The sequence below is a fragment of the Sceloporus undulatus genome, chromosome 7, assembly GCF_019175285.1.
Source record: "Sceloporus undulatus isolate JIND9_A2432 ecotype Alabama chromosome 7, SceUnd_v1.1, whole genome shotgun sequence".
Classification (NCBI taxonomy): Eukaryota; Metazoa; Chordata; class Lepidosauria; order Squamata; family Phrynosomatidae; genus Sceloporus; species Sceloporus undulatus.
This window is the reverse complement of record NC_056528.1, coordinates 24615201-24638049: the sequence shown is the minus strand read 5'-3', so window position 1 is coordinate 24638049 and position 22849 is coordinate 24615201. Positions and strand designations below refer to the sequence as shown.

Here is a 22849-nt window from a genome sequence, read left to right as displayed (position 1 = left end):
AGCAATGTTGTACAAAAGCTTGTGCTACACAAATTAAATAATGGTTAGAGTTTAGTGTTAGATGATTTTAAGGATGATAAATTTTTAAAGTACTCATGTAAACTATTTTAGTTTAATTTTGTATTGTATTGTTTGTTGTATATTGACTATTGAGATGCCTAATAAAGGTTGATGGATGGATGGAGCTTGTGCTACAACTTTTTTGGCACATTTATGCCTCAAAGCGGCAGCAAGCTCCCTTTGCAAACAAACAAGGTTAAGAAGAAATACAAAAACTGTAACGCGTGGAACACAAGCAACCTGGTTAAAAGAAGACACACACACACACACTCTCCGCCTCCGCAACACAACGTGGTTAAAACGTTCTGTCTGCTTGGGGCCTCTGAAATAAGAATGACGTTTCCAGATCCAATCATTCTATTAAGTATGCAACTCCTGGCTGGGGGAGGGCTGGGAAGGAGGAGAGATAAGTCACAGAGATTAAAGGCAGCGTCGGCAAAGAGGGGGTGGGAAGAGGGAGCACACCGTGAACCGATTAAAAACTATTGTCCGAGACTGTTCGCCAGTCACAATGCCGGCTAGATTAGCCACCTTGGCACTGAAAAGGAGTTAATTGCTAGAAATAATTACTTGAAAGAGATCGGCGGGGTGGGGAGGCTTTTTCCGTCTCCTTACGAGTTAAACCATTTCCATCAATGCTGTCTCACTCCTCCCTGCCCCAAATGCATCTCCTTGCCATCAGTTAATCCACAAATACTCAGCACGAGAGGAGGAGAGAGGGGGGAAATCGAGCGGTTAGAGCAACCTCAACCGTTTCAGGCAAGAAAGTTTATTATTCTTGTACGGAATGGCATCTACGCATAGAAGGATAGATGGAAGACCGAAGCCCACCCCACTAGCGGTAATCTGTCCACCGAACCCTCCCCCAAGCTCCCACCCCACAAGCTTTGTAAGGATTAACATGGTTCAAGAACCATGGGGGAGAAGTCGATAGGATAAGTCGACGTGGGGAAGGAGATGTTGTTGTTGTGTGCGTTCAAGTAATTTCATGGCAACCCTAAGGTAAACCTATCACAGCATTTTCTTGGCAAGTTTCTTCATAGAGGTTTTGCCATGGCCAGCCTGAGGCTGAGAGAGCATGAGGTTGCCTAATAGGTTTCCATGGCTGAGATGAGGATGTTACCGGAACGTAATTCCTACATGGGACCACATACCTCTCCCCACCATATACTACATGCCTTGGAAGGCCATTGCGAGTACAAAAACACAGCAAGGGTTTGGGAAATTACTTCTTTCTTTTCCTCATTCTTAGGACACGGTGCTTATGAACTGATCTGTCGTCATTTTTCACTACAGTATCCTCAATCTATTAATTTATTTGTTTATACTCTGTTTATAATCCCTGAATATAGAGGGCCGACTGTACTGAACAGTTCCCAAGAAAAGAAGGCAGAGGAATAAATCAGGTTCCACTGCCTTTCTTTCTAGACCACTTCTACATTGCAGAGCCATCCCGCCTCTGAACATAACGTTAGATCAGAAACATTTCAACCAACGAGGATACTTACCTACTATCCCAGATGCCAGGAATGAGGACGAAGATATGCTATTATGCGATGGCAGGTCCCTAAGCTCGCTATAGTGTGAGCCTTCGCCATAGCCCTGCTGAAAGAAAGAAACAAACAGAAACATGTAGGAGGCACTCTAAAGCCCTTGGTCAATCCATTCCCCCCCCCCAGGTGTTAGTTTGGTTTTGCAAACAGCGACTTGCCCAGGGTGACCCGATAGTCTCCAGGTGGTATCCCTACAATGTCTTCTCACTCCTTCTTTCCCTGTGTACAGGCACTCAAGAATGATTGCAGGCTACTCAGTTTTTGCAAAATACATCTGCCAGGATTGATTTCATTGTTGCTATGGACTTTGACCTCAATTCAGAATTATGGTGACTCTCTGCTAAGGGTTGCTTGGCAAAATTCCCTTCAGAGGAAGCTTACTTTGGCCTGCTTCTGAGGCTGAGAGAGTATACTTGCTAAAGGTCACCCAGGCTGAATGGGGATTTGAACCCTGGTCTCCCAGAGTCCTAGTCCCATACTCAAACCAAGTCACCATGCTGGCTCCATTGTTATGGGTCTTCAAATCAACTGCAATTTATGAAGACCATCGCACTATTACCTTCCATCAGTACCAAAGCTTTCCTGTGTATTGGTCAATGGAAAATTCAGTATGGTGGATGTTGTGCTGGTGGGCTTCCCAGAGTGACCTGATTGGCCACAGTGTGCAAAGCAAACGCCGGGCTAGCCAGTCCTTTGGTCCAACCCAACACGGCTTCCCTTATGTTCTTACCCTGACTTGGTCAAACGTGGAGTTATTCTGATCTCCTGGTGCCCAGGAACCAGAGGCCGGCCGTTCATCCAAGCCTGCTGGAGAGAGAGAAAAAGAGAGAGAAAATTAATAAAAATAGTAAGCGTGTCACTTTGTTCAGCAGCACCTTCAAAAGACAAAGGTAACTCTTCCTTCTGCAAACAGAAAAATATTTGGATGAAGAAAACCAAACCTCACCAGCGTTTCCTGTTTTGCAAATGTTCCAGATGGAATTCAGCTTCAAAGGCAAGGTTAGTTCTAGCTATAGCTGGGGGGAGAGGTAAAATGAATGCCCTGTTTCTCCAAAATAAGAATTCTGCCTCCCCCCCACTCACCCCCCATGAGATTTTCCATCAGTCCCCAAATTTCTAGCATTGCAGTAATTTAAAATGTCATTTGAGCCTTTAGAAATACAGGTTCAGGAGTCCAAAGCAAAAGGACAGGCATCCTTCAATGCGTCACAAATGAAAACCTGGACACATGTGGCCAGACAACATTAGAGTTCCTCAAAGCCCCTGAATAGTCAAGAGAAATTTGTTTTCAAAGTTTGTTTTTTGCAATTTGACACTTATTTTGCACAAAATTCGTGTGTGGTTATTTTGCAGAGAAAACAGCATTTTCTCTGTAGGAAAAAGTGTTTTATGCACATGAATTAGTATTTCTATACAGGAATATTATTTCTAGTGCACAGAATGTGTTTCCTCTGGAGAAAATGCTGATGTCTGATGAGAAACTGTTGATTTTCATTGCAAATCATCTACATGCACTTTTGTGTGTAATCTAAGAGGCCAAGAGGCCTTGCAGAAAAGATTGGTGCATTCTGTTTCCAAAAATCTCCTTCCATCATAGGACTCAGTGCAAACTTCTCTTCTTATAGAAAAGGGGGGAAAGAGATTTGTTTTTGTTTTTTTTTTTAAATCAAGCAATGGATGCAAAAGTGCTCTGAGCATGTGCAGAGTGCTTCCCTCTCACAAAAGGAAGGTCTTGCCCCCTACCCTGCTCCAAAGTGGAACTGGATGAGGGCAAAATGAAATGGTGGTCCCATTCCAGAAGTGTTTTGGTCTTGTGAACACTAAAATATATAGACCAATGAATGTCAGCAGGATAGAGAGGCAAGTGTGCAAATGTGCCCTTGCACACTCCTTATTGTGTATGCGTGCTTCAGACCTTTTAAAAAAATGCTTATTACTATGGGCAATGCACCATCCTCATCTCTCTTTCTCTCCTCCGCTCCCCTTGCTGTTCATTTAACCAGAAACTTCTTTCAAAATTGCACGCTTCCATCCCGAAAGCCTTTTGTGTTAATCATTCCCCCGGAGAATTGGTGTTTAATTGCTGTCTAATTTGCATAATTATGCATATTAATCTCCACACCTAATGAATATGCATGACTCTCATTTAGATTTTGTTTTCTAATCAAAAAAAAATTCCCCCTCTCCTTTCCCCTTCCCTCCAATGTGATTACTTTGCAGAATTGAGAGCGCTGGTGGAATGAGGCACTGATGCAACTCGGGACGTTGGAAAGGCCAGAGAAAGGAAAGCAGATCCTTCCAACACAGACAATAACTTTTGCTTTGCTGATGGTCTATACCTTCCCTCCTTCCATCACCTTCAAGTCATTCCCGACTTATGGCAACCCTAAGGCAACCCTTTCTCAGGGTTTTCTTGCCATGCTGCTTCAGGGGAGTTTGCCATTGTCATCCTCTGAGGCTGAGAAAGCGTGACTTGACCAGGGTCACTCCGTGGGTTTACATGAATGAGAAGGAATTTGAACCCTGGTCCCCAGAGTCACAGTCCAAACCATTACACCACACTGGAAGCTATAGTCCTAAATTTAGGAGGACTTTCATTGAGAGGGCCGCCATAAGTCGAAGTCGATTTGATGGCAAACGACAGTGAAGAAACAGAAACATTTTGGAAAGTGTGGCTTCTGCCAGCAAACAGGTTTCTATCCAAAGGCACTTACAGATATAAAGGTTTGGTTTCACTTTCAATAAGCTGACTAGGGCCCAGTTTTGTGGGAAATATTGGATGCAAATGAAATGATGATGATGATGATGATGATGATGATGATTTCATATACAAGGGTGGAGCATATGGGAGAAAAAGGTCCCCAGTTACATTACAGTGGGCTCTCCATATTTACTGGGGTTAGGGGCACAGGACTCCCATGAATGTGAATAAACAGCAAATAGTTTCTTTAACTGTAGAGAACACCTCTCTAGGAATTTCTGGGTCCTCCCATGCAACTCTGTGACCAACATGCAGCAGACATTGACCATAAAATTGTGCTGGAGGGCCTGCAGCTGTCTACACTGAACCACTGAAAAGCAAAGGGGTCACTATCAGAGCCACCCATGTGGGCAATTTTGGAGTATTTCAGACTTCAGATAATGGAGCCTCAACCTGTACTGTCATCATCACTGAGACACAAAAGGAGATGCAAGATATAATTGGTAAACTCTAATCATAGAAAGAGGAGATAAAATCGATGCCATTTCCAGCGTGTGAGGACTTCCAAAAATGGCACATCATTCTGGCAAGAAGCAGAAGCAGTGTCTTTCCTCCCCCCGCAATCCTTATTCCATTAATAGAGTTATTAAAATTGGGGTTGGGGGGGAGAAAAGAGAGAAACTCCACAGATTAATTGTGCATCTTAATCACCCTCCTCATGAATATTCATAAAGCATCCCGTGCTTGTGTTCTAATTAAAACGTACTAATAGTGTAAGAGGGAGGTGTCAGAAAGAGAGAGAGATTTCTTTTTTGCCCTCTCTTCCCTGTTCTGGGATTTCCACGCAGGACACACGAAGGAGCCCATTTCATTTGGCGTATTTGATTATTGTTATTATTATTAATAGTAATAATAAAATTTCGGGGTCTGTCTGGGAAGGTAATATGTAGCTGGCAAACAAAGAAAACAAAAATCCTTTTGGCCTTGTGAAACACATATGGAGAGTTGTATTGCTTTTTTAAATGGTTGCTGTGCGGTTCTCTAAAATACCTCTGCCCAATGGAGTACCCTTGAGATGCCTTGGACAACAAGTCCCATCACCCCCAATCTGCCTGTCTGTCAGGATGATAGATGCTGTCGTCTGATATCCAGCAGGTGCTGGCTTGAGTAAACCTGTTCTACCTGTTTGTTTCCACCAAAAGAGGGGGCAGGATAGGATTGGGGCCAAGTGTACCCCCCCATATTCAAAGAAAACAAGAAAAAAGTTTGAAGATTTCAAGGAAGTAGCTAGGTGACCCTGGGGGAGTCACACACTCTCAGCCCCAGAAACCCCCATGGTAGGGTTGCCATAAATTGGAAATGACTTGAAGAAACCACAGTAAAACAAAGCTATGGAGGTGAATGAGATTATTGCCTCCCAAATGGGATTCTGAACCCCCCATGAAACTTCCTTTAAGTCCTCAAATGTCTAGCATTGCAGAAACGCTGGAAATTGTTTGTGCCGGGAACTCAAATTTCAGCCAAGCATTTAGAAATAAAGAATTTAGGCACCAAAAGCAAAGAGGCAGGCAGAATAACCAAGGGATTGTGAACTCAGCAATTAGAAGGGTTTTAAGGTTTTAGGATTATCTGTGTCTCTTTCTCTCTCTGCAATATTAGAAACTTGCTGAAGGACATTTTCATTTAGGGATGGAAGAAGTCTTATTGGGGATCAATGCCCTAACCACATCCCAGAAAGGCTGGCATCTCCCATTAAAAAAAAACACCAGTTATCATTTTAATCAATCAACTGATCAATAGCCTTTATTACGATTGAGAAATCAGCAGTTATGGTTTTATAAGTTTCTAGTCCTCATGGTTACTAAGGCATGCTTTGGAAAGCATGCCGGCATGGAAACAAACTGTCACAAAATCGGTTAAGGAAGACGGCCAAAAGCAGAATAAACATCACAAAAAGAGGGAGGGGAGAGAAGGCGTGTATTATTTATTAAGCTTGGTGGTTTTGCTTCAACCGGCCTCACGCCAAATCCCGGCTGCAAGGTGCCGTAAAGAGACACAGACGGAAAGCCAGCTTCTGCTCTACAGCGCCATCCAAGAGAAGTGGCCAGCGGCGATACTGCAGGCACAGGCAAAGACCTTTCTATTCCAAGAGGCATTAATTAATACTTAACTGACTGACTGACTGCATGGAGGCATTTTTTATGGGGCATGCGTATCCATGCTACATTTTAAACTCTATTGTCAAGTTTTAAAACGGATTTCCCCTTTTAATTGTTTTCTTAAATACAATAACACCTTCCTCAATTGTGTTTTAACATTTCTCCTCATTTATCAGGTTTTTAGTCCCGGTTTTAAACATTTCGGATAAGCTGCCTTGGGTCTTGGATCGGGATAAATGTATTTTATTTAAAAGCAAGAACAGGCTGAAAAGCAACGACAACAATACAACAGTACTATTTCCAAACACAATTAAGGCAGAATACTCAAGGCAATCGATAAAAGGATATTACACTACACCTGATCTTAGCCAAAAGGCTGAGAAGCAATTAATGATTGATTGATTGAAAAGGATATTGATGGGAATCAATCGATCAATGAATGGTGCATCACCACATGAAAACGAAACAATAGTAGAGCCTGATTCCGCAATTATCCTTTGGAGCAGTTAAGTTAACTCTATGGTGCTGGAGGCGTATGTGTGCATGTGAGATGCTCTAGCACCCTCACACACCAGAGATCCAGAACCATTCCTAATGTTTTCCTCGTGGCTAAATGCCAGTGTGTCACTCAATGGATTTTTTAAACCATCATTTTTATTTCATTTTACCTTCCTCCAGCCAATTATAGTCATCACCCTCACATTGCGACCAACACAGCAGAACAACCAAAATGTTGTGGTGTTATTTCTCTGTAGCCAGTGTGCAATCTCTATTCTTGAGTTTCTTGGCAAGGAAGTGTTCCAGATGAGCACCTGATCCATTGGTTTTTAATATCTTCTTCGTGTTTTATTATTTTTTTATTATTGTCTGTATTTTGCTATGCAATGCTTTAATTTTATAACTCGTTTGCTTTGTAGATCGTACGCTGGTTGGCAGGTCTTACCTCTATTTTTAACTTTTGTATGTAAAGTGCTGTGTAACATTTTACAGCGCTATGTAAATAGATGATAATAATAATAATAATTTGTTTTATTTATATACCGCTATTCCAAAGATCATAGCGGTGAACAGCAAGTAAGCTAATTAGCAAGTAAGCTAATTAGATGATGATGATGATGATGATGATGATGATGCTTTGTTCAGAGCAGGTTTGCCATTGCCTTCCCCTGGGGCTGAGAGAGTGTGGCTTGCCCAATGTTACCAGTGGATTTTCATAGCTGAGTGGGGATTCGAACCCTGGTCTCTTGACAGACTGGTCCAACACTTAAAACCACAACTGTCGCAAGGGTTTTTGGTGAAGGCCATGTAGTCCATCCCCCTGCCATCCAGGAATATATAATTACAGCAATCCTTTAAGACACCCATTTTGCCCACCGAATCCCCCCAAAATTGCCTATTATTGCAGTTGATCTTGAAGAGGAAAAAATGAATTTCCACCTCCCTCCCACCAACAGTCTAGATTCCCCCTTCAAAAGGGGGCTGGGGGTGGGAAGGGAACTGGTGGAAGGGCACTAATTTGATTTAAAATGAAGATGGCAGCCGGCAGCCATGAGAAAGACTTCCCTATTAAGCCGCTTTGGCTTCCTAATCGGGCTGCGAATCGGACCAGGAAAAGGGGCCTCAACCGAGTGAGAATGGGAGGGGATCAATAAAAGTAAGGAAACTGATAATTAGATTTAAGCCGTATTCCCCGTAGACTGTACCCACATGGGTGAAATTCTTCCACAGACAGGCAAGCATGTTGGTTTCGCACTCAGCACTCTTCCCTTTCCACAAATCCTTCTGAACAAACCTTGCCAAGAAAACCCTGCACTAAATTCACCTTGTTGTTGTTGTTGTTGTTGTTGTTGTGTGTCTTCAAGTCGCTTCCAACTTACGTTGGCCCAACAGTGAACCTATCGTGGGGTTTTCTTGGCAAGATTTGTTCAAAGGAGGTTTGCCATGGCCTTCCCTTGAAGCTGAGAGAGTGTGACTTGACCAAGGTCACTAAGTTGGGTCTCCAGAATGGTAGCCCAATGCTCAAACCACTACGCCACACTGGCTCTCAAAATTTCATTTTACGGTCATCATAATTCAGAAATGACTTGAAGTCACACAACAACAACAACAACAACAACAACAAGACTCTTCTGTGTGTAAATAAGTCCTCCATAGAAGTAAGTTGCAACCAAGAAGTAGAAACTGTCCCCTACAGTGGCATACAAAAATCTCTGCTTTTTCAAAGCCACCTTTTAGGATGAAATTACCTGGAATAATACTAATTTATGTATGCAATACTGATATATTTAATGCAGAAAATGTGAAGAAAGGCATCAGGAACACCTGGAACCAAAGTGGACCCGAAAACAGTTGTGATGTGTTAGTTCCCGATTCACATCAAGGTGTCCCAACTGTACCATTTCCTCTTTCTAATGAGAATGAAAAATATTCATCTCCAACCCGTAAGATCTCACGGTGATATACAATAACATCAATTTCAGACCATAAATAAGAATACTTATAGAATGGAAAGAGTTGGAAGGGACCCCAAGGATCACCCAGTCTAACCCCCAGCCATGCAGCAAGACACAAGAAAGCATCTGAATAGCCATGCGATTTGTGAAGCCTATTTGCGATTCTGGATTTCTTCTGCACAAAATTCCCACATGGTTGTTTTGTACAGAAAATGGCATTGTAGAAATATTATACTCTGCAGAAAAAGTTATTTTGTACACACAAGTGTCTCATGCAGCTCAGTTATTTTTTTGCGCTGTAACTTTCAGAATCCCCGACCAGCTAAGCCCAGATTCTGGGATCTCCAATCCAAATAAAGAAAAAAAAAGTGACTTTCCCTAGATCTGGAAATGGAAATGGGAGCTGTTTGGCCGAGGAGCCATCAGGGAAGCCAAGATGGAGGGTGGCACCTGTACAAACTCCAGAATGGTGCGGAAAAGAAACTCAGGGTTCCCAAACACACATCCCGGCAGCTGTAAAAACAAGAAAGGCCCAGCCGAGAACAAACAAAGGACTCCAAAAGACACCGCGTCAAACCAGGAAAGGCGGGAAAGGGGAGGAGGAGGAGGGAAGGAGTTGCAGGCCAACACAATAAAAATCAATTAAAAACACACACACACACAGAGACGGAAGTAGCCATGAAACATGTGCCCGGCTGGGTCCAAGAACATGAGATGTGGGCTTGCCAAATCTTAGCGTCTAGTCCCGAGTTTCCAATTTTCTTGGGTCATCTCCAGACAGGAGATAAGGGTGCAAGTTCCCCAGTTTTGCCGGGCTCAGATCCAGATAAGAGGAAAGGGCTGGATGTAACTCTCCAACTCACCCAGCTGAGCAGTAGCCTACTACAGTTTGCAAGGATCCACTGATCTGTTGCTACAACTTGCAAAGATTCTGCAGGGTAATGGTGGTTATGTATTTACTTATTGAGTTTAATTTTTCCTTCTGAATTGCTCTGGCGCCAGGGCTCACCCTCCACTTTCCTCTGCATCTGCCCTGTAGCTAAAAGAAAGAAGGCTAAATTAAATGGCCCGGAAGAGATCCATCTTATTACTTCCTTGGATGCTTTCAAGAGGGCAATTAAGACGGATCTCTTCTGACGGGCATCTCCACCTGATTTCATATAAGAGATAACTGCTCCACTCCTCTGACTATGATTGTTTTGTAATCCATTATTGCTAAAGTTGGTTTTTTTAACTAAAATTAATATGTTGCCATGTTTTATGTTTGTATTTTAGATTCTAACCCTACCTCGATCCAACTGGGAAATGAGGGAAATATAAATAAATTATTTATTTATTATTATTTATTATCCCTTCCTCCTAAATATTTAAGTAGAAATAATCCTCTCATTTCTCCTGGGATTGGCACCTGTGCTATCTGCCTTTATTTCCAAATCTGATTTCTCTCTGTTTGTTTTAATAACCAGTTATAGTGGTCTGAGTGCTGGACTATGACTCTGGAGACCAGGGTTTGATTCCCAGCCTGGCCAAAAAACCCACTGGGTGACCTTGGGCAAGCCACATTCTCTCAGCCTCAAGGGAAAGCAATAGCAAACCTCCTATGAACAAATCTTGCCCCCCCAAAAAAACAAAAACCACCTCAGGATAGGTTTGCCATAAGTCAGAAATGACTTGAAGGCACACAACACACACACATGAGCAATTATTGTTGTTTCCAACTCATGGCAACCCTATGACAGGGTTCTCTTGGCAGATTTTGTTCAGAAGGGGTATACCTTTCCCTTCCTTGGAAGCCGAGAGAGGAGGTCTGAGTTCAAATTCCCACTCACAGCCATGGAAACCTACTAGGTGACCTCAAGTCCCACTCTCTCAGCCTTAGAGGAAGGCTATGGCAAAGCTCCCCTGAAATTCTGCCAAGAAAACCCTTGAAGTGGGTTGTTGGAATTGACTTGAAGGCTGCAAATACGTTGTACACAGGGCCACAAATACCTTTAAAATCCCATTTAAACAACACAACAACAAATAACCAACTTGCAGGTGGGTGATTTGGGATCGTGTTTTTCCTTTTTTCTTTTTAAACAATAACAAGAGAGGGCAAGTAAGGTATCTCCATTCAGCAGGAGCCACAATTTGGGATATTCTGCCAAGCCAACTGCAAGTCAGACGGTGACTCACAACAACGGAAAGAGATAAGGAGAATTGTTCTGTGCAAGGAAGGACAATTCCTTGGGTTCGGAAAAACACACACACACCATACAACATGGTTTCCTTCATGCTGTTCCCTGCTTTTTCTTCCTTAAATTGGTAAAAAAAAGTTGTCCTTCTCCACCACCTGCTCCTTAAAAATAAATAGAATGAGAGGGGCGGAAACCCCTTCTGCCGGCTGAACCTTTTGTCCCGAGATTGTTTTCTAAACTGCAGTTGCCACAACAGAGAGGTTTACTCCTGCGTCCTTTACAAGGAGGACACCGCAGGCCGTGAAGCAAAACAAAACAAAACACTTCGTAAATCGGGTTGTTGTTGTTGTTTTACAAAAGGAGGAGAAGAAAAGGAGGATGGCAAGTTCACACCAAGGGCTTGTTTCTACAGGCATGCAAGTCCTTCAGACTCTCACATCCCACAACGCTTGGTTGAAGGTAATGCACCAACTGTGCCCATTCTTGGAGACGTGGGATCTGGCCAAGGTGGTACATGGCTTGCTGAACAACCCCATCTGGATTACCAAAAGGTGCCCTACATGGGGCTGTCTTTGCAAAGTGCTCAGAAACTTCTGTTAGCCCATGGAGCTGCAGATTCCCATCACTCCCAAGGGTGAGGTGAGTCCACCAGCTTTGGGAAGTTTGCCAGTTTCCCACAACTATCCAAAACCTCTCTGGTCCAAATTAGGGTTGGTTTTGTCCTATAAAGCCCTATGTGGCAGAGGAAGGATCTGGTAAAACCAACTCAGAGGATTTTTGTGGGTTTTTCGGGCTATGTGGCATGTTCTAGAAGAGTTTATTCCTGACGTTTTGCAATGAAGGTGCCAGCCACAGATGCTGGCAAAACATAAGGAATAAACTCTTCCAGAACACAGCCACATAGCCCCAAAACCTCACAAAAAACTATGGATGCCAGCCATGAAAGCCTTTGACTTCACAACTCAGGATTCCTTGCCTAAGGAAACCCTATGAAATCCATGTTGTTGTTGTTCTTTCAAACCACTACACCGCACTGCCATAAAACTACAAAATGTAGATGGTGATGTTGGATTTCAGCCAGATTTCAATGGCAGACTTTATGCAGCTGTGGTTAATGTCTCATGCTTGATGACATCACTAGGGCCCGCCTTTGTGACATCATATTTTGTTGTCCCTTGAACTCAGGACAGTCATGACCCAGGCAACCCACAAGCTGTGATGAAGGAAAGAATGGAAAGTTTGTGAACTTCCTTTGTTTCAGTGGGTTGACTCTGCTTTTGACTAGCAATGGGACTGAAGTCTTAAGTTTAGATTCAACACCCCTCCGCATGCAACCTTAAAAATAAACCAGAGAAACTAGAGTTGCATTCTTGTTTCCAGGGTGTGAGCAGCCAAACTGAGAAATGTTGCCTGCTCACACCCAAGAGAGCAGAATTTAAATGTTCTGCAGACTGGTTTTGTGACCAGACTCAAACCAGAAGCCTGAATCGCCCTGTTCTTCAAAAGAGAAGCCATGTTCTACAACCGAGGGGAAAAAAAGAAATAATCATGCTGTGTTTTGTATTTTAGCACCTGGACTGTTCTAGGAAATAAATACTGGCTTCATCAGTCATAATAAAAACTCACCACCACAAGATGTGGCAAAAGCAATTGGCACAAAAGGACTTTATGATCAGGAGTCACAGGTTTCCCAAGAGTTAAATGGAACTTCCATGGGTAGTGACACTTGTTTGTTTAAATGCAAAGGGATCTTGCAGCACCTTTGAGACTAACTGAAAGACAGAGGTTGGTAGCATGACCTTTCGTAGACTTGGGCCTACTTCCTCAGAGGCATTTGGTGGAGTGGAAAGCCCAGAGACACGATCAAATGAAATAGGCTCAAGTCTGCAAAAGCAGAGGAGGACGAAGGAGCTATCTAAACAACTGCATAGATCCCCACGGCAGAGTTTTTGTGAGTTGCAATGACAACTCAATGCAAACTGTGGCAAGTTATGGCTCTACAAGCGGAGATGGAGATTTGCTGGGAAGTGAGCACAGCCAGACAGGAGGATTTGCACCCTCATCTCCCACCATGAAATCTGGAGACTTTGAGATCTGGGAGGTGACCATTCTTATTTGAGTCAAGTCAATGTCCTCACTTGCCCACCCGTAGCCCTGTGAAGAGGTATTCCTTTTTCTGTGTCCCAAATCCCTCTCCAAAATCCTATGCTGAAGCCTAGAAGGAATCCATCCTTCCAAGCCTGTGCCAGGAGGCTGCATTCCCACCCCATGGACCTCGAGTCCGGATTTCTCCTCCTCCTTACGCTGTTCCTGGGTTTGCATTCATGCATGAGGAACATTGCCGCCTTAAGGGTGACCTCAGCTGCACAGGAGCCAGGACAGAGAGAGAAAAAACCAGAGCCAAGAGGGAAGAGAATCTCAAGCTGGTTTAAAATAGTAAACCAAAGGGAGTTAAAATTAGTTTTTCGTCCGGCTTCCTGATTTAAAACTCAGTTCACCGGATCTGGAATTGTCATCAGAGATATAAAAGACTTGGCACGCTAAGCATGCAAGCCCTCCTCCGCAGCTCCGTTTGGGGAAGCTGTCGGCTGGATCCTCTACCTGGGAAGAGGAGAGTCTGGTCCAAGGGTTAGATCTCGGGGGATCTGGGGGAAAGGGAGGGAGGTAGGGAGGGAGGTGGAAAGGTAGTGAGAAAAAGACTGGGGCATCCATTGCTAAAAGAGCATGGCCAGATATTTCACTGGGCCGATCAAAAAAAACAGGAAAAGGCCAGGCTCCGGATATCTATTCCTGAATTCATTGATCCTAACGGCTCATGCTGCCTGACAGCATGGTATGACGCTAAGAGCATTGGACTACATCACTAGAGACTAGGGCAGAGATGGTGAATCTTTTAGGGAATGAGTGCCCAAACTAAAAGGCCTTCTGGCACCAAATGTTACCCACTGCCAGGGGGGGACCTTCAGGGGGGCGGGACTTCCAGGGGGGGGCTTCTCCCCCCCCCCCCTTGTCCTGGGCCTTCAGCTGTGTATCCAGAGGACACTGAAAGCCCGGGACAGCCAGGAAAGAGGAGAAACAGGCATGTGCCTGCTCCTCCTCTTCCCTCCCCTCCACATGCCATGAAACATGGCTTTGCGTGCCATCTCTGGCACATGTGCCATAGGTTTGCCACCATGGGATTAGGGTTTGAATTTTGATTTGGCCATGGAAACCCACTGGGAGATTTGCCATGGCTGTCCTCTGAGGCTGAGAGAGTATGACTTACTCATGGTCACTCGGTGGGTTTTGATGGCTAGGGAGGAGGAGGAGGGAGATTTTGTATCCTGGTCTCTCGGGTTACTAGGCCAACACACAAACCACACTACCACAATGGCTCTCACAATACACCCCCTTAAAGTGATCCTTCTGCCACAGTCTGCACACTATTCCTAACCTAAGAGGAAGAGGAGGAGAAAGAGAATAAAGCAACAAAAGAGGAGGAGGAAATGGAGGAGGAGAAAGAGAAAGAAAAGGAGAAGAAGGAAGAGGAGAAAGAGGAGAAGACGACAGAGGAAGAGAAGGAGAATAAAAAGGAGGAGAAGGAGGGAAAGGAGAAGGTGGAAAAGGAGGAGAGGAGAAGAGGGAGAAAGTGGAAAAGGAGGAGGAGGAGGAGGAGAAGAGGGAGGAAGTGGAAGAGGAAGAGAAGGAGTAGGAGGAGAAAGAAGAGAAGGAGAAGGAGGGGAAGGAGAAAGAGAGGGAGCATGAGGAGAAAGGAGAGGAGGAGAAAAAGGAGGAGGAGGAGGAAAAGAAGAAGGACGGGGAGAAGGATGAGAGGGGAAGAAGGCAGAAGAGAAGAGAAGATCTATCCATTCAAACATAAAATTAAATATAATTCTTCACTCCTACAAGCAATCCAGAATCTAAGCAGAGATTCCAATTGTGATAGGGGAAAAAACCCCACGCTGCTGAGACTTCCTCCTCCCCCCAATTCCTGCTCCCCATAGCAACCCAAACTTGGAGGCCATTCAATATGGCGAAAATCCCAATCTCTGCTTTTGAGAATGTACTTGGGACTTTCAAATGCAAATACCAACAGAAGCAGAACATATGGCGGAGGTTAGCTCTTATTTTTCCTAATTAAATGGCGCGCTGCTGTTTTGGATAACAGTGTTAATAGGGCAGTCGCGAGCTTTTGGAAGAGAGACCAGTGCAATTTTTGGGGAGGGGGGAGAGAAAAGAAAGGGGGGAGAAAGAAGAAATTGGCAGAGTCAGAGTGAGAAAAGTGGTACCCCAAACATCGCGCTTGTCTCGCCGTGATCTACGCCATCATCCCTCATGGTGTGAAGCCACTTTGGAGCGAGGGCAAAACTTGATCGCCCCTCCTCAAAACACCTCCCAAAATTTTGCAAACGGAAAATAATCTCTTCTCTGACTCTGACAGTACAACTGTACAATGCACGCCTCAGGGTAAACACTCAATAAGATCCAGAACAGGCCCTAAAGTTCGTACTTAAACCTGGAACAGATTCACCACCACATTGATGAAGGTCCAGCTTCTACTCAGGAGAATCCTGGTCTAAGTTTCTTTCAGTTCAGCTTGCTATCCCACCAATTTCTCCTCCCCAGGCCATCCAAGAAACCAAGAACAGAGTTGGTGGTTGAGGAAGCTGTATGCATGGAGCATGGCAATACAGAAGGCATAGGAAGAATAAACTGATCTTTCAAGGAAAAAGCACTCTTCTAATGGTTTGTGGTTACCTTGGGCATGCACCTAACACAGTCAAAATAGGTACCACAAAGCCCATGAACTACCAGGAGCCATGGTGTCATTGGTCCAGTTCTAGGATCCCCAATTGCCTGAGACTGCATCAATTCTAGCAGCTGTGGTTACCTAGGATTACTTCCCTTGTAGGATCCCTGATCACCTAGGACTGCTCCACTCATAACAACCACCTCTGTATGGTTTTCTTCATGACTTAAGATCCAGTAAGATGAAAATTCTGCACAGAACCTACTGGCTTAAGTGACAGTAAAGGCAACCTTGTGGAACTCCATCTACGTATTTGTGTGTCTGGGAGATACTGGACAGTGACATTCCTTATGCAAATAGCTAGTTACACATGGTGCAGGTTTTCAGTCTAGTTTTCCAGAAATCCGTTTGTCAAGTCTCAGACGGCATTTTGCACTCTAAGGCCACCAAATTTTTCTTTGACATAGTAGCATCTTCAACTGAGGGCAGCCAGCCATTTTAGGTAGTGCAGAACCAGTGGTGGTTTCCATGTCTACTTCAGGTTTTGGTGGCTGGGAGATTATGAGAATCGTAGTCCAATGGGGATTTCCACCTCCTCTTGCTGTACCCCTTCCAGGATAAGATCCTAACTTTGCTTGTTGGGGAGACTACAAGTTACCTGCTGGAACAAGAAATGTCTAAACCCTGTTGCTGCAAGGAAATAATATCATAAGAAAAAGGATTCCACCTAAATATTAGGAAGAACTTTTATTTAAAATTGCAAGAGTTTTTAGACAAACTGGGCTGTCTCTGAGGGTGATGGACTCTCCTTCTTTGGAGGTCTTTCCTCAGAGGTTGGACAGGCATCTTTCAGGGTTGCTTTAGTTGTGGATTCTTCCCTGGCAGAGGGTTGGACTCCCAATCGTAAGATCCTATGATTCTAACAAAGGAGTGCATTTAAAAACAAAAACAAAATAATAATGATAATCCAGTGAACTCCTGGAAAACTCATGAGGCACCTTGCCAGGATGGAAGCTGTAATGCTTCAACTGTTGCCAAGACTATTTGATTTAGAGCCGTTTTCTATATTAAAAAAAGGAGGAAAAAATGGGCCAAGCTTCTTTCCAAGGTTCTGTTTTACTCATGTTAGCATGTATGATTTTATTTCATTAAAAGCCCTGGATGGGCTTTCCACCAAAATTAATGGCCGTGATTCTTTGTTGTTGTTGTTTGACTCTGATTTACGGTGACGCTATGAATGAGAGACCTCCAAAAACATCTTGGAGCCATGTTAGCGAGTTGGAAAATGAGGGTGCAAACCATGGTTTCTAGGGAACCATAATCAGCATTAACTTTGGTACAGAGGTAATGTTACTCAGTGGTTATTGCCTCAAAATCTCAATATAGTTTGTGACCTTTGAAGAAGCGATAATCAAATGCCTTTATTTCACTTTGCAACATCTATTTTGGTGGGCCGAACCAAAAGTTTATCCATCCCAGCCCTCCTGCTTCCAACGTAGAAAGGCAAAACAACTTTACAAAGTCTATTATCATGACATGAATGCAAGACTTTTCCTTTCCTGATTACGCCTTGAAATAGTTACTCCAAGGTAGACTCCTGATGGACCTGGAGGCACCATTGCTAATGGGCACATCCTTTCTAAATGCTATCAGATCTTTTTTAAAGGTCAGCTAGATTCAGCAGCATATGGGTTTATTTATTATTTGCGTTCATATCCTACCTTCCTTCAAAAAAGCAATGTACGCATTATTTGTACCGCCCTAACTTTAAGGCTCACAGCAGCCCTGAGAGCTCGGTCAAGCCAAGAAAGAAAGAGAAGGATTGACAGCCTCAAAGGCAAGTCTCCATTTTGTATGTTGGCAGCAACAATAACCCAACATTTGTAACCATGACACAGCATTGCTCCTGGTTGACAGCAGAACCACAGAGTATGCATGCCCTTTTCTAAAATTTTAAGAGAAGATCTGAACTCAGGCCTCCTGCACATGTGCCCTGAAGACAACTGGCAAACATCCTGGGCCAATTTAAAGACATTTTAATCAGGTGTAGCAAAACCTTTGTATTCTCCCCTTTGTCCTCACAATAAAGGGTGGGGGGAAATCCTTTTTTCATACATGGAGGTAGGCATTGTAATTCTTTATTTAGCAGACAAAAGTGGAAAGGGAAGAATCCCAGGATGGGAACACTCCGCCCCATTAGAAGCCGACGCCAACTTTCCTGCATTTTGGAACGAGATCAAAGCACGCCACGTTAACCGTTTGCGGAGAAAAGGCACAACAAGGGAAGAATACACAATAAGAGAAACAAGCCTGGCAATGGCGGATGCCTTTTGGGGGATTTCCTGAGGTCAAGAAGGTGGAGACCCCCTTGGGCTGCAGCCCTTTAAAACACAGCATCTCACCAAAACCTTTGAGAGTTCATTTTGTCTGTTTATAAAAACTAAAACCAGTAGGACACAGTGTAGAGGGTGGGTGAAGGACGGAGCACCTGTGAGCCTTAGATCCCACTTATTGGATCCCAAAACCCATCCTTTTTTTTTTTTAAAAATCAACTTTTGGGCAATTTTTGCCCTCAAACTATCCAGAAAACCTGCAAATGAGAGAAAACATGCAAAAATACCCCACTTTTGGAGTCCCCAGACCCTTAGATTCCACTTTTGGGGTCTCCAAACCCTTCCCTATTTGAAAAAAAAAGTCAATGTAACTTTATGTTCAATTTTCTCCCACAAACTATTCAGAAAACTTCTCAATGAGTGAAAACATGTAAAAAATATACCGATTCCACTCAAAACAGCCCAGAAACCCATACTACTGCCAAATAACTCCATTTGCCTCCACAGTCCTTCTCAAAATGACAACCCGAAGTGGTGGCACATCCTTTCCGGTCGCCATTTTGAGAGGGACTGTAGAGAAAAATGGAGGTATTCAGGCTTGCTATGGAGCTGTTGTACCCTAATCTCAGCCAGAAGGAAGGGAATTGCCCACCTCTAGTATATTCCTTGGGAAAAATCGCCACTAAAGCATCCCAGGTTTTGTTTTTGTTTTTTTTAATGTCATGCGTTTTGTTTTGAAAAGAGAAGCAAAGAAGGAACGAAATTCGGCAGACACGACACGCTCCAGGCAAAGGGAGTGGTGCATCGCTGTTGTGGATTTTCACCGCCGGGAGCGTCAAAATTTCATACGTGTGCAAACTTGTGTCGTAACTCAATAGACTGGGGATGAGGGGCGGTGGTGTCTATACCACCCGGGCCCAAGTCAAATCAATCCCCCCCAAACTTTCTGACAACACACTTCACTTTTAAGTTTAAAAGCATCCCAGAAAAGTCTGGAAAGAAGGGGGAAAACCCGAATTGTTACCATGGGCTAAAAATTTAAAAAAAAAAAACATTAAGGGAATTTCCTTCTTCCCTTCCTAAGTGCTGCTTTGAACCTTCATCTTTTTTGGAAAGAAACATTTTACATAAGCCTGGAAGGAAAATAATAGCAATAGTAGCAATGATAATAGCCCTATCAGTAATAGCCATATCAGTAGCAATAATAATAACAGCCCATGGATTCTGCATCCGCAGATTCCAAAATCCATGGCTTGAAAAGTTTCCAAAAATATATAAACTCCAAAAAGCAAACCTTATATAAGGGATATCATTTAACTACACTATTACATGCAATGGGACTTGAGCATCCATGGATTTTGGTATCCACTGGAGGTCCTGGAGCCAAACCCCAGCAGATAAAAAGGGCCGACTGTAAACAGAAATAGTAACATTAACAGTACTAGTAGTGATAATAATAACAATAGGAAAACAGGGGTAGGGAAACTTTCCCTCTCCATCAACAGTAGCTGGTAGCCTCAATGTTGGTGTCAGGGTTGCAAATCCATACTAGCAAGAGCTGAACCTACCTTGGGAATCCAGTTTGACAACTTGGGCTGCGTCTACACTTCAGAATTAGTGCAGTTGGATTCTGCTTTAACTGTCATGGCTCCATGGACTAAATCCTAAAACTTTTAGTTTTATGAGATATTTATCCTTCTCTGTCCGAGGCTCCGGTGTCACAACAAACTCCATATCCTTGGATTCCACAGGATGGAGCCATGGCAGTTAAAGCAGTGTCAAACTGGTTTTAATTCTGCAGTGTAGATGCAACCTTGGATAGTGTCTTTACAATTCAAACTAAAACCAAGAGCAGTTTTATCTCTCTCTGCCTACCACCACTGCTTCCACCCTAGATGTCAATGAACTACAACCTCCATCACAACTCGCCCTTGGCCAGGCTGGCAGGGAATGATGGACATCAAAATCTGACAACATCCGAAAAGAAAAGACTGAAGTGTATTAACAAATAACAAAGACAACAAACTTTTAAGAAACATGTGCATGTGTGTTTTGGGGGATGGTTATAGTCATACCTGATCCACTGAACTGAGTGCTGGCCAGTGTTGTGGGCCTGTTTTTTCCATTAGCCACCGGGAGCGGGAACATCTAGAAGGAAAAAGGAAAAAAGAAAGAAGAAAAATAAGATGATTTATGAAAGTATACAGACAGACGTAAAGACAGCACTGGGTGATTCCACCTCTTGCCACCACTCCAACATTTTCACCTATGGAAACACCATATTTTTTCCTCTTGATTAAAACTAGAAAGACAGTAGGCCCAAAGCAGGGAAAGTTACTTTTAAGACGAATTCAGGGTGCATCAACACTGTAGAAATAATGCAGTTTCATGCCACTTTAACTGCCATAGCTCCATACTACAGCATCCTAGGATTTGTAGTTTGGCATGCTATGACAGAGAAGACTAAAGAATGTGCAAAACAACACATTCCTGGATTGCATAGGATGGAGCTACAGCACTTAAAAGTTTTGACTAAAAGCCAGAGCAGATTCACTACCCCAGTGTATATGAGATCCACCAGTCTATTTTTCCGAAGTCCTTGCTGGTATAGCCAATAAGAAGGAATTATTGGGAGGACTTTGTCCACCCCATCCTTAAAGTAACTAACTAAAGTGACTGGGAAGTGCATCACCAGAGCTTGAGAAGTTACTCTTAATGGGGGATTGACAAAGTGCAAGTCCTCCAGATTTTCCCAGGTTCTGGAAGAACTTCTTGATGGAAAGACTTGTCCAATCTTTGAAGGTCCACCTCAGAAGGTGATGGACTCCCCTTCATTGCAAATTTTTTTTAACAGAGGTTAGATGGCTGCTCCTCGGGGTGCTTTGGCTGCGATTTTCCAGAATTCCCTCCTCAGAGAGGTGAACTAGATAGACTTTTGTTATTCCCTTCAACTACATCAATTCCAACCAGGTAGCTGCCTCCAAAATATACTTTCAAGCCTCTCTGCTTCCTGAGGCAAGCAGGAAGACCTGTGAAAATATATATATCTATTTTATCTCTTGCATTCTCTATTTCGACACTGGGAAGATCTCAAAAGCAAAACATGGATAAAAAGACACACACACACACCCCTCGATGTCGCAAACTGCCAACATAAATCAAAACATGTTATGAGCGTATTTAAATCTACAATGGCAGAAAGAAAGGAAACCAACAACCTCGCAGCCACTGACCATTTTTGGTTTCTAATGGACGCCCCATCAGCAATTTCTGGTTTCCAATGGAAGCCCTTGAAGAGCATCTCAGTGTAATTTATTGAATTCTGTTTTAGTAGTACTAATTTCTGTCTTGCTTTTCATCTGCCTTTAACTGTTGTGCTATGGATGTCCTGAGCGCTGCAAGACCAGAACAGGGCGATGGATGACTGAGGGGCTCTTGAAGGTCTTTCATGTGTAGGATCACTATAAGTCAAAGCTGAGTTAGTATAACATAATCTTAAAGAGCTGGAAGGAACCGCAAAGACTATCTAATCTAACCACTGTCATACAGGAATACAAAGCTAAAGTAGTCCTGAATGATTGAACATCCTACCTCTATTGAAAGACCTCCAAAGATGGAGAGTCCACCATCTTCTGAGGCAATCCATCCCACTGACAAACACCACTCAGAGTAGTGGTTCCCAAACTTTAGTCCTCCAGAGATTTTGGACTTCAGCTGCCAGCATTCCTGACTGTTGACCAAGGTGGATGGGGATTCTGGGAGCTGAAATCCAAAACACTTGGAGGAGAAAAGTTTGGGAATTCTGTATTAAAGAAGTTCTCCCTAATGTTTAGATGGAACCTCTTCCTATAATACGAATCCATTGGTTCACATTCTGGTCTCTGCAGCAGCAAAAACAATCACTGGTATCTGGAGGATAGATTTAATGTGGTGTTAAGCTTGAAGTCAAAGAATCATGGAATAGGACTCCAAGTGTAAGTATAGTCTGACCCTCGCCATGCAAGAATACTCAACTAAAGCACTCCTGAGAGATGTCCATTCAAGGCACCATCTGAAGCAACCTTTTCCATTTTTGAACAGCACTTAATGTCAAGAAATTCTTCTTATGTTTAGGTGGAATCTCTTTTCTTGTCTTTTGAAGCCAATACTTCTTGTTCTAGTCTCTGGAGCAGCTCAAAAGAAGCTCACTCCATCTTCTCCATGATATCCTTTCGGATATTTAAAGATGGCTCTATCACGTCGCTTCTCAATCTTCCCGTCTCCAAGCTAAACATCTCCAGTTCCCTCATTCCTCATAAGGTTTGGTCTCCAGACCTTTGATCATCTTGGTCTCCCTTCTCTGGTTACATTTCGGCTTCATAGACTTGATGGCGCACAACAACAACAAACCTGTTTTTAATTTTTTTACTGTGAGTCTCAGATGAGTTCTAATATGTTACCAACAGGTTGTGTTAGATGTGGTTTGGAGAGTTACTCAATACCATCTGACTGATTGATTTTAATCTTCTGCCATGAACTAGCTTGGCAGAAAGGCCTACCTAGAGATGCTAGCGATCTAACCTGCAACCTCCTGCATTGGGGTGGAACGAATAGTCAAAAGTATCTGAAAAACTGGCAAAAGAAATTGTGTTTTTCTCAAGTGTGGGAGAATATTGGGACTGAGGAGGATCTTTGCAGGTTGAGA

At 43.4% G+C, this 22849-nt stretch overlaps 1 protein-coding gene across 17 annotated transcripts in view; it reads right to left on the bottom strand.

Moving 5' to 3' along the window:
- TCF3 (transcription factor 3) overlaps nucleotides 1-22849 on the bottom strand; it is an 81034-nt gene that overhangs the window by 36598 nt on the left and 21587 nt on the right. For 6 of the 17 annotated variants that reach the window (XM_042479917.1, XM_042479913.1, XM_042479912.1 and 3 more), the window contains exons 3-5: nucleotides 20241-20313; nucleotides 2344-2420; nucleotides 1569-1665 (exon numbers count right to left, since the gene is read on the bottom strand). In XM_042479917.1, coding sequence (XP_042335851.1) covers nucleotides 1569-1665; nucleotides 2344-2420; nucleotides 20241-20313 — 247 coding nt within the window. The remainder of the gene's footprint in view (nucleotides 1-1568; nucleotides 1666-2343; nucleotides 2421-20240; nucleotides 20314-22849) is intronic. The other 11 variants (XM_042479921.1, XM_042479909.1, XM_042479908.1 and 8 more) reach the window with 3 other exon arrangements.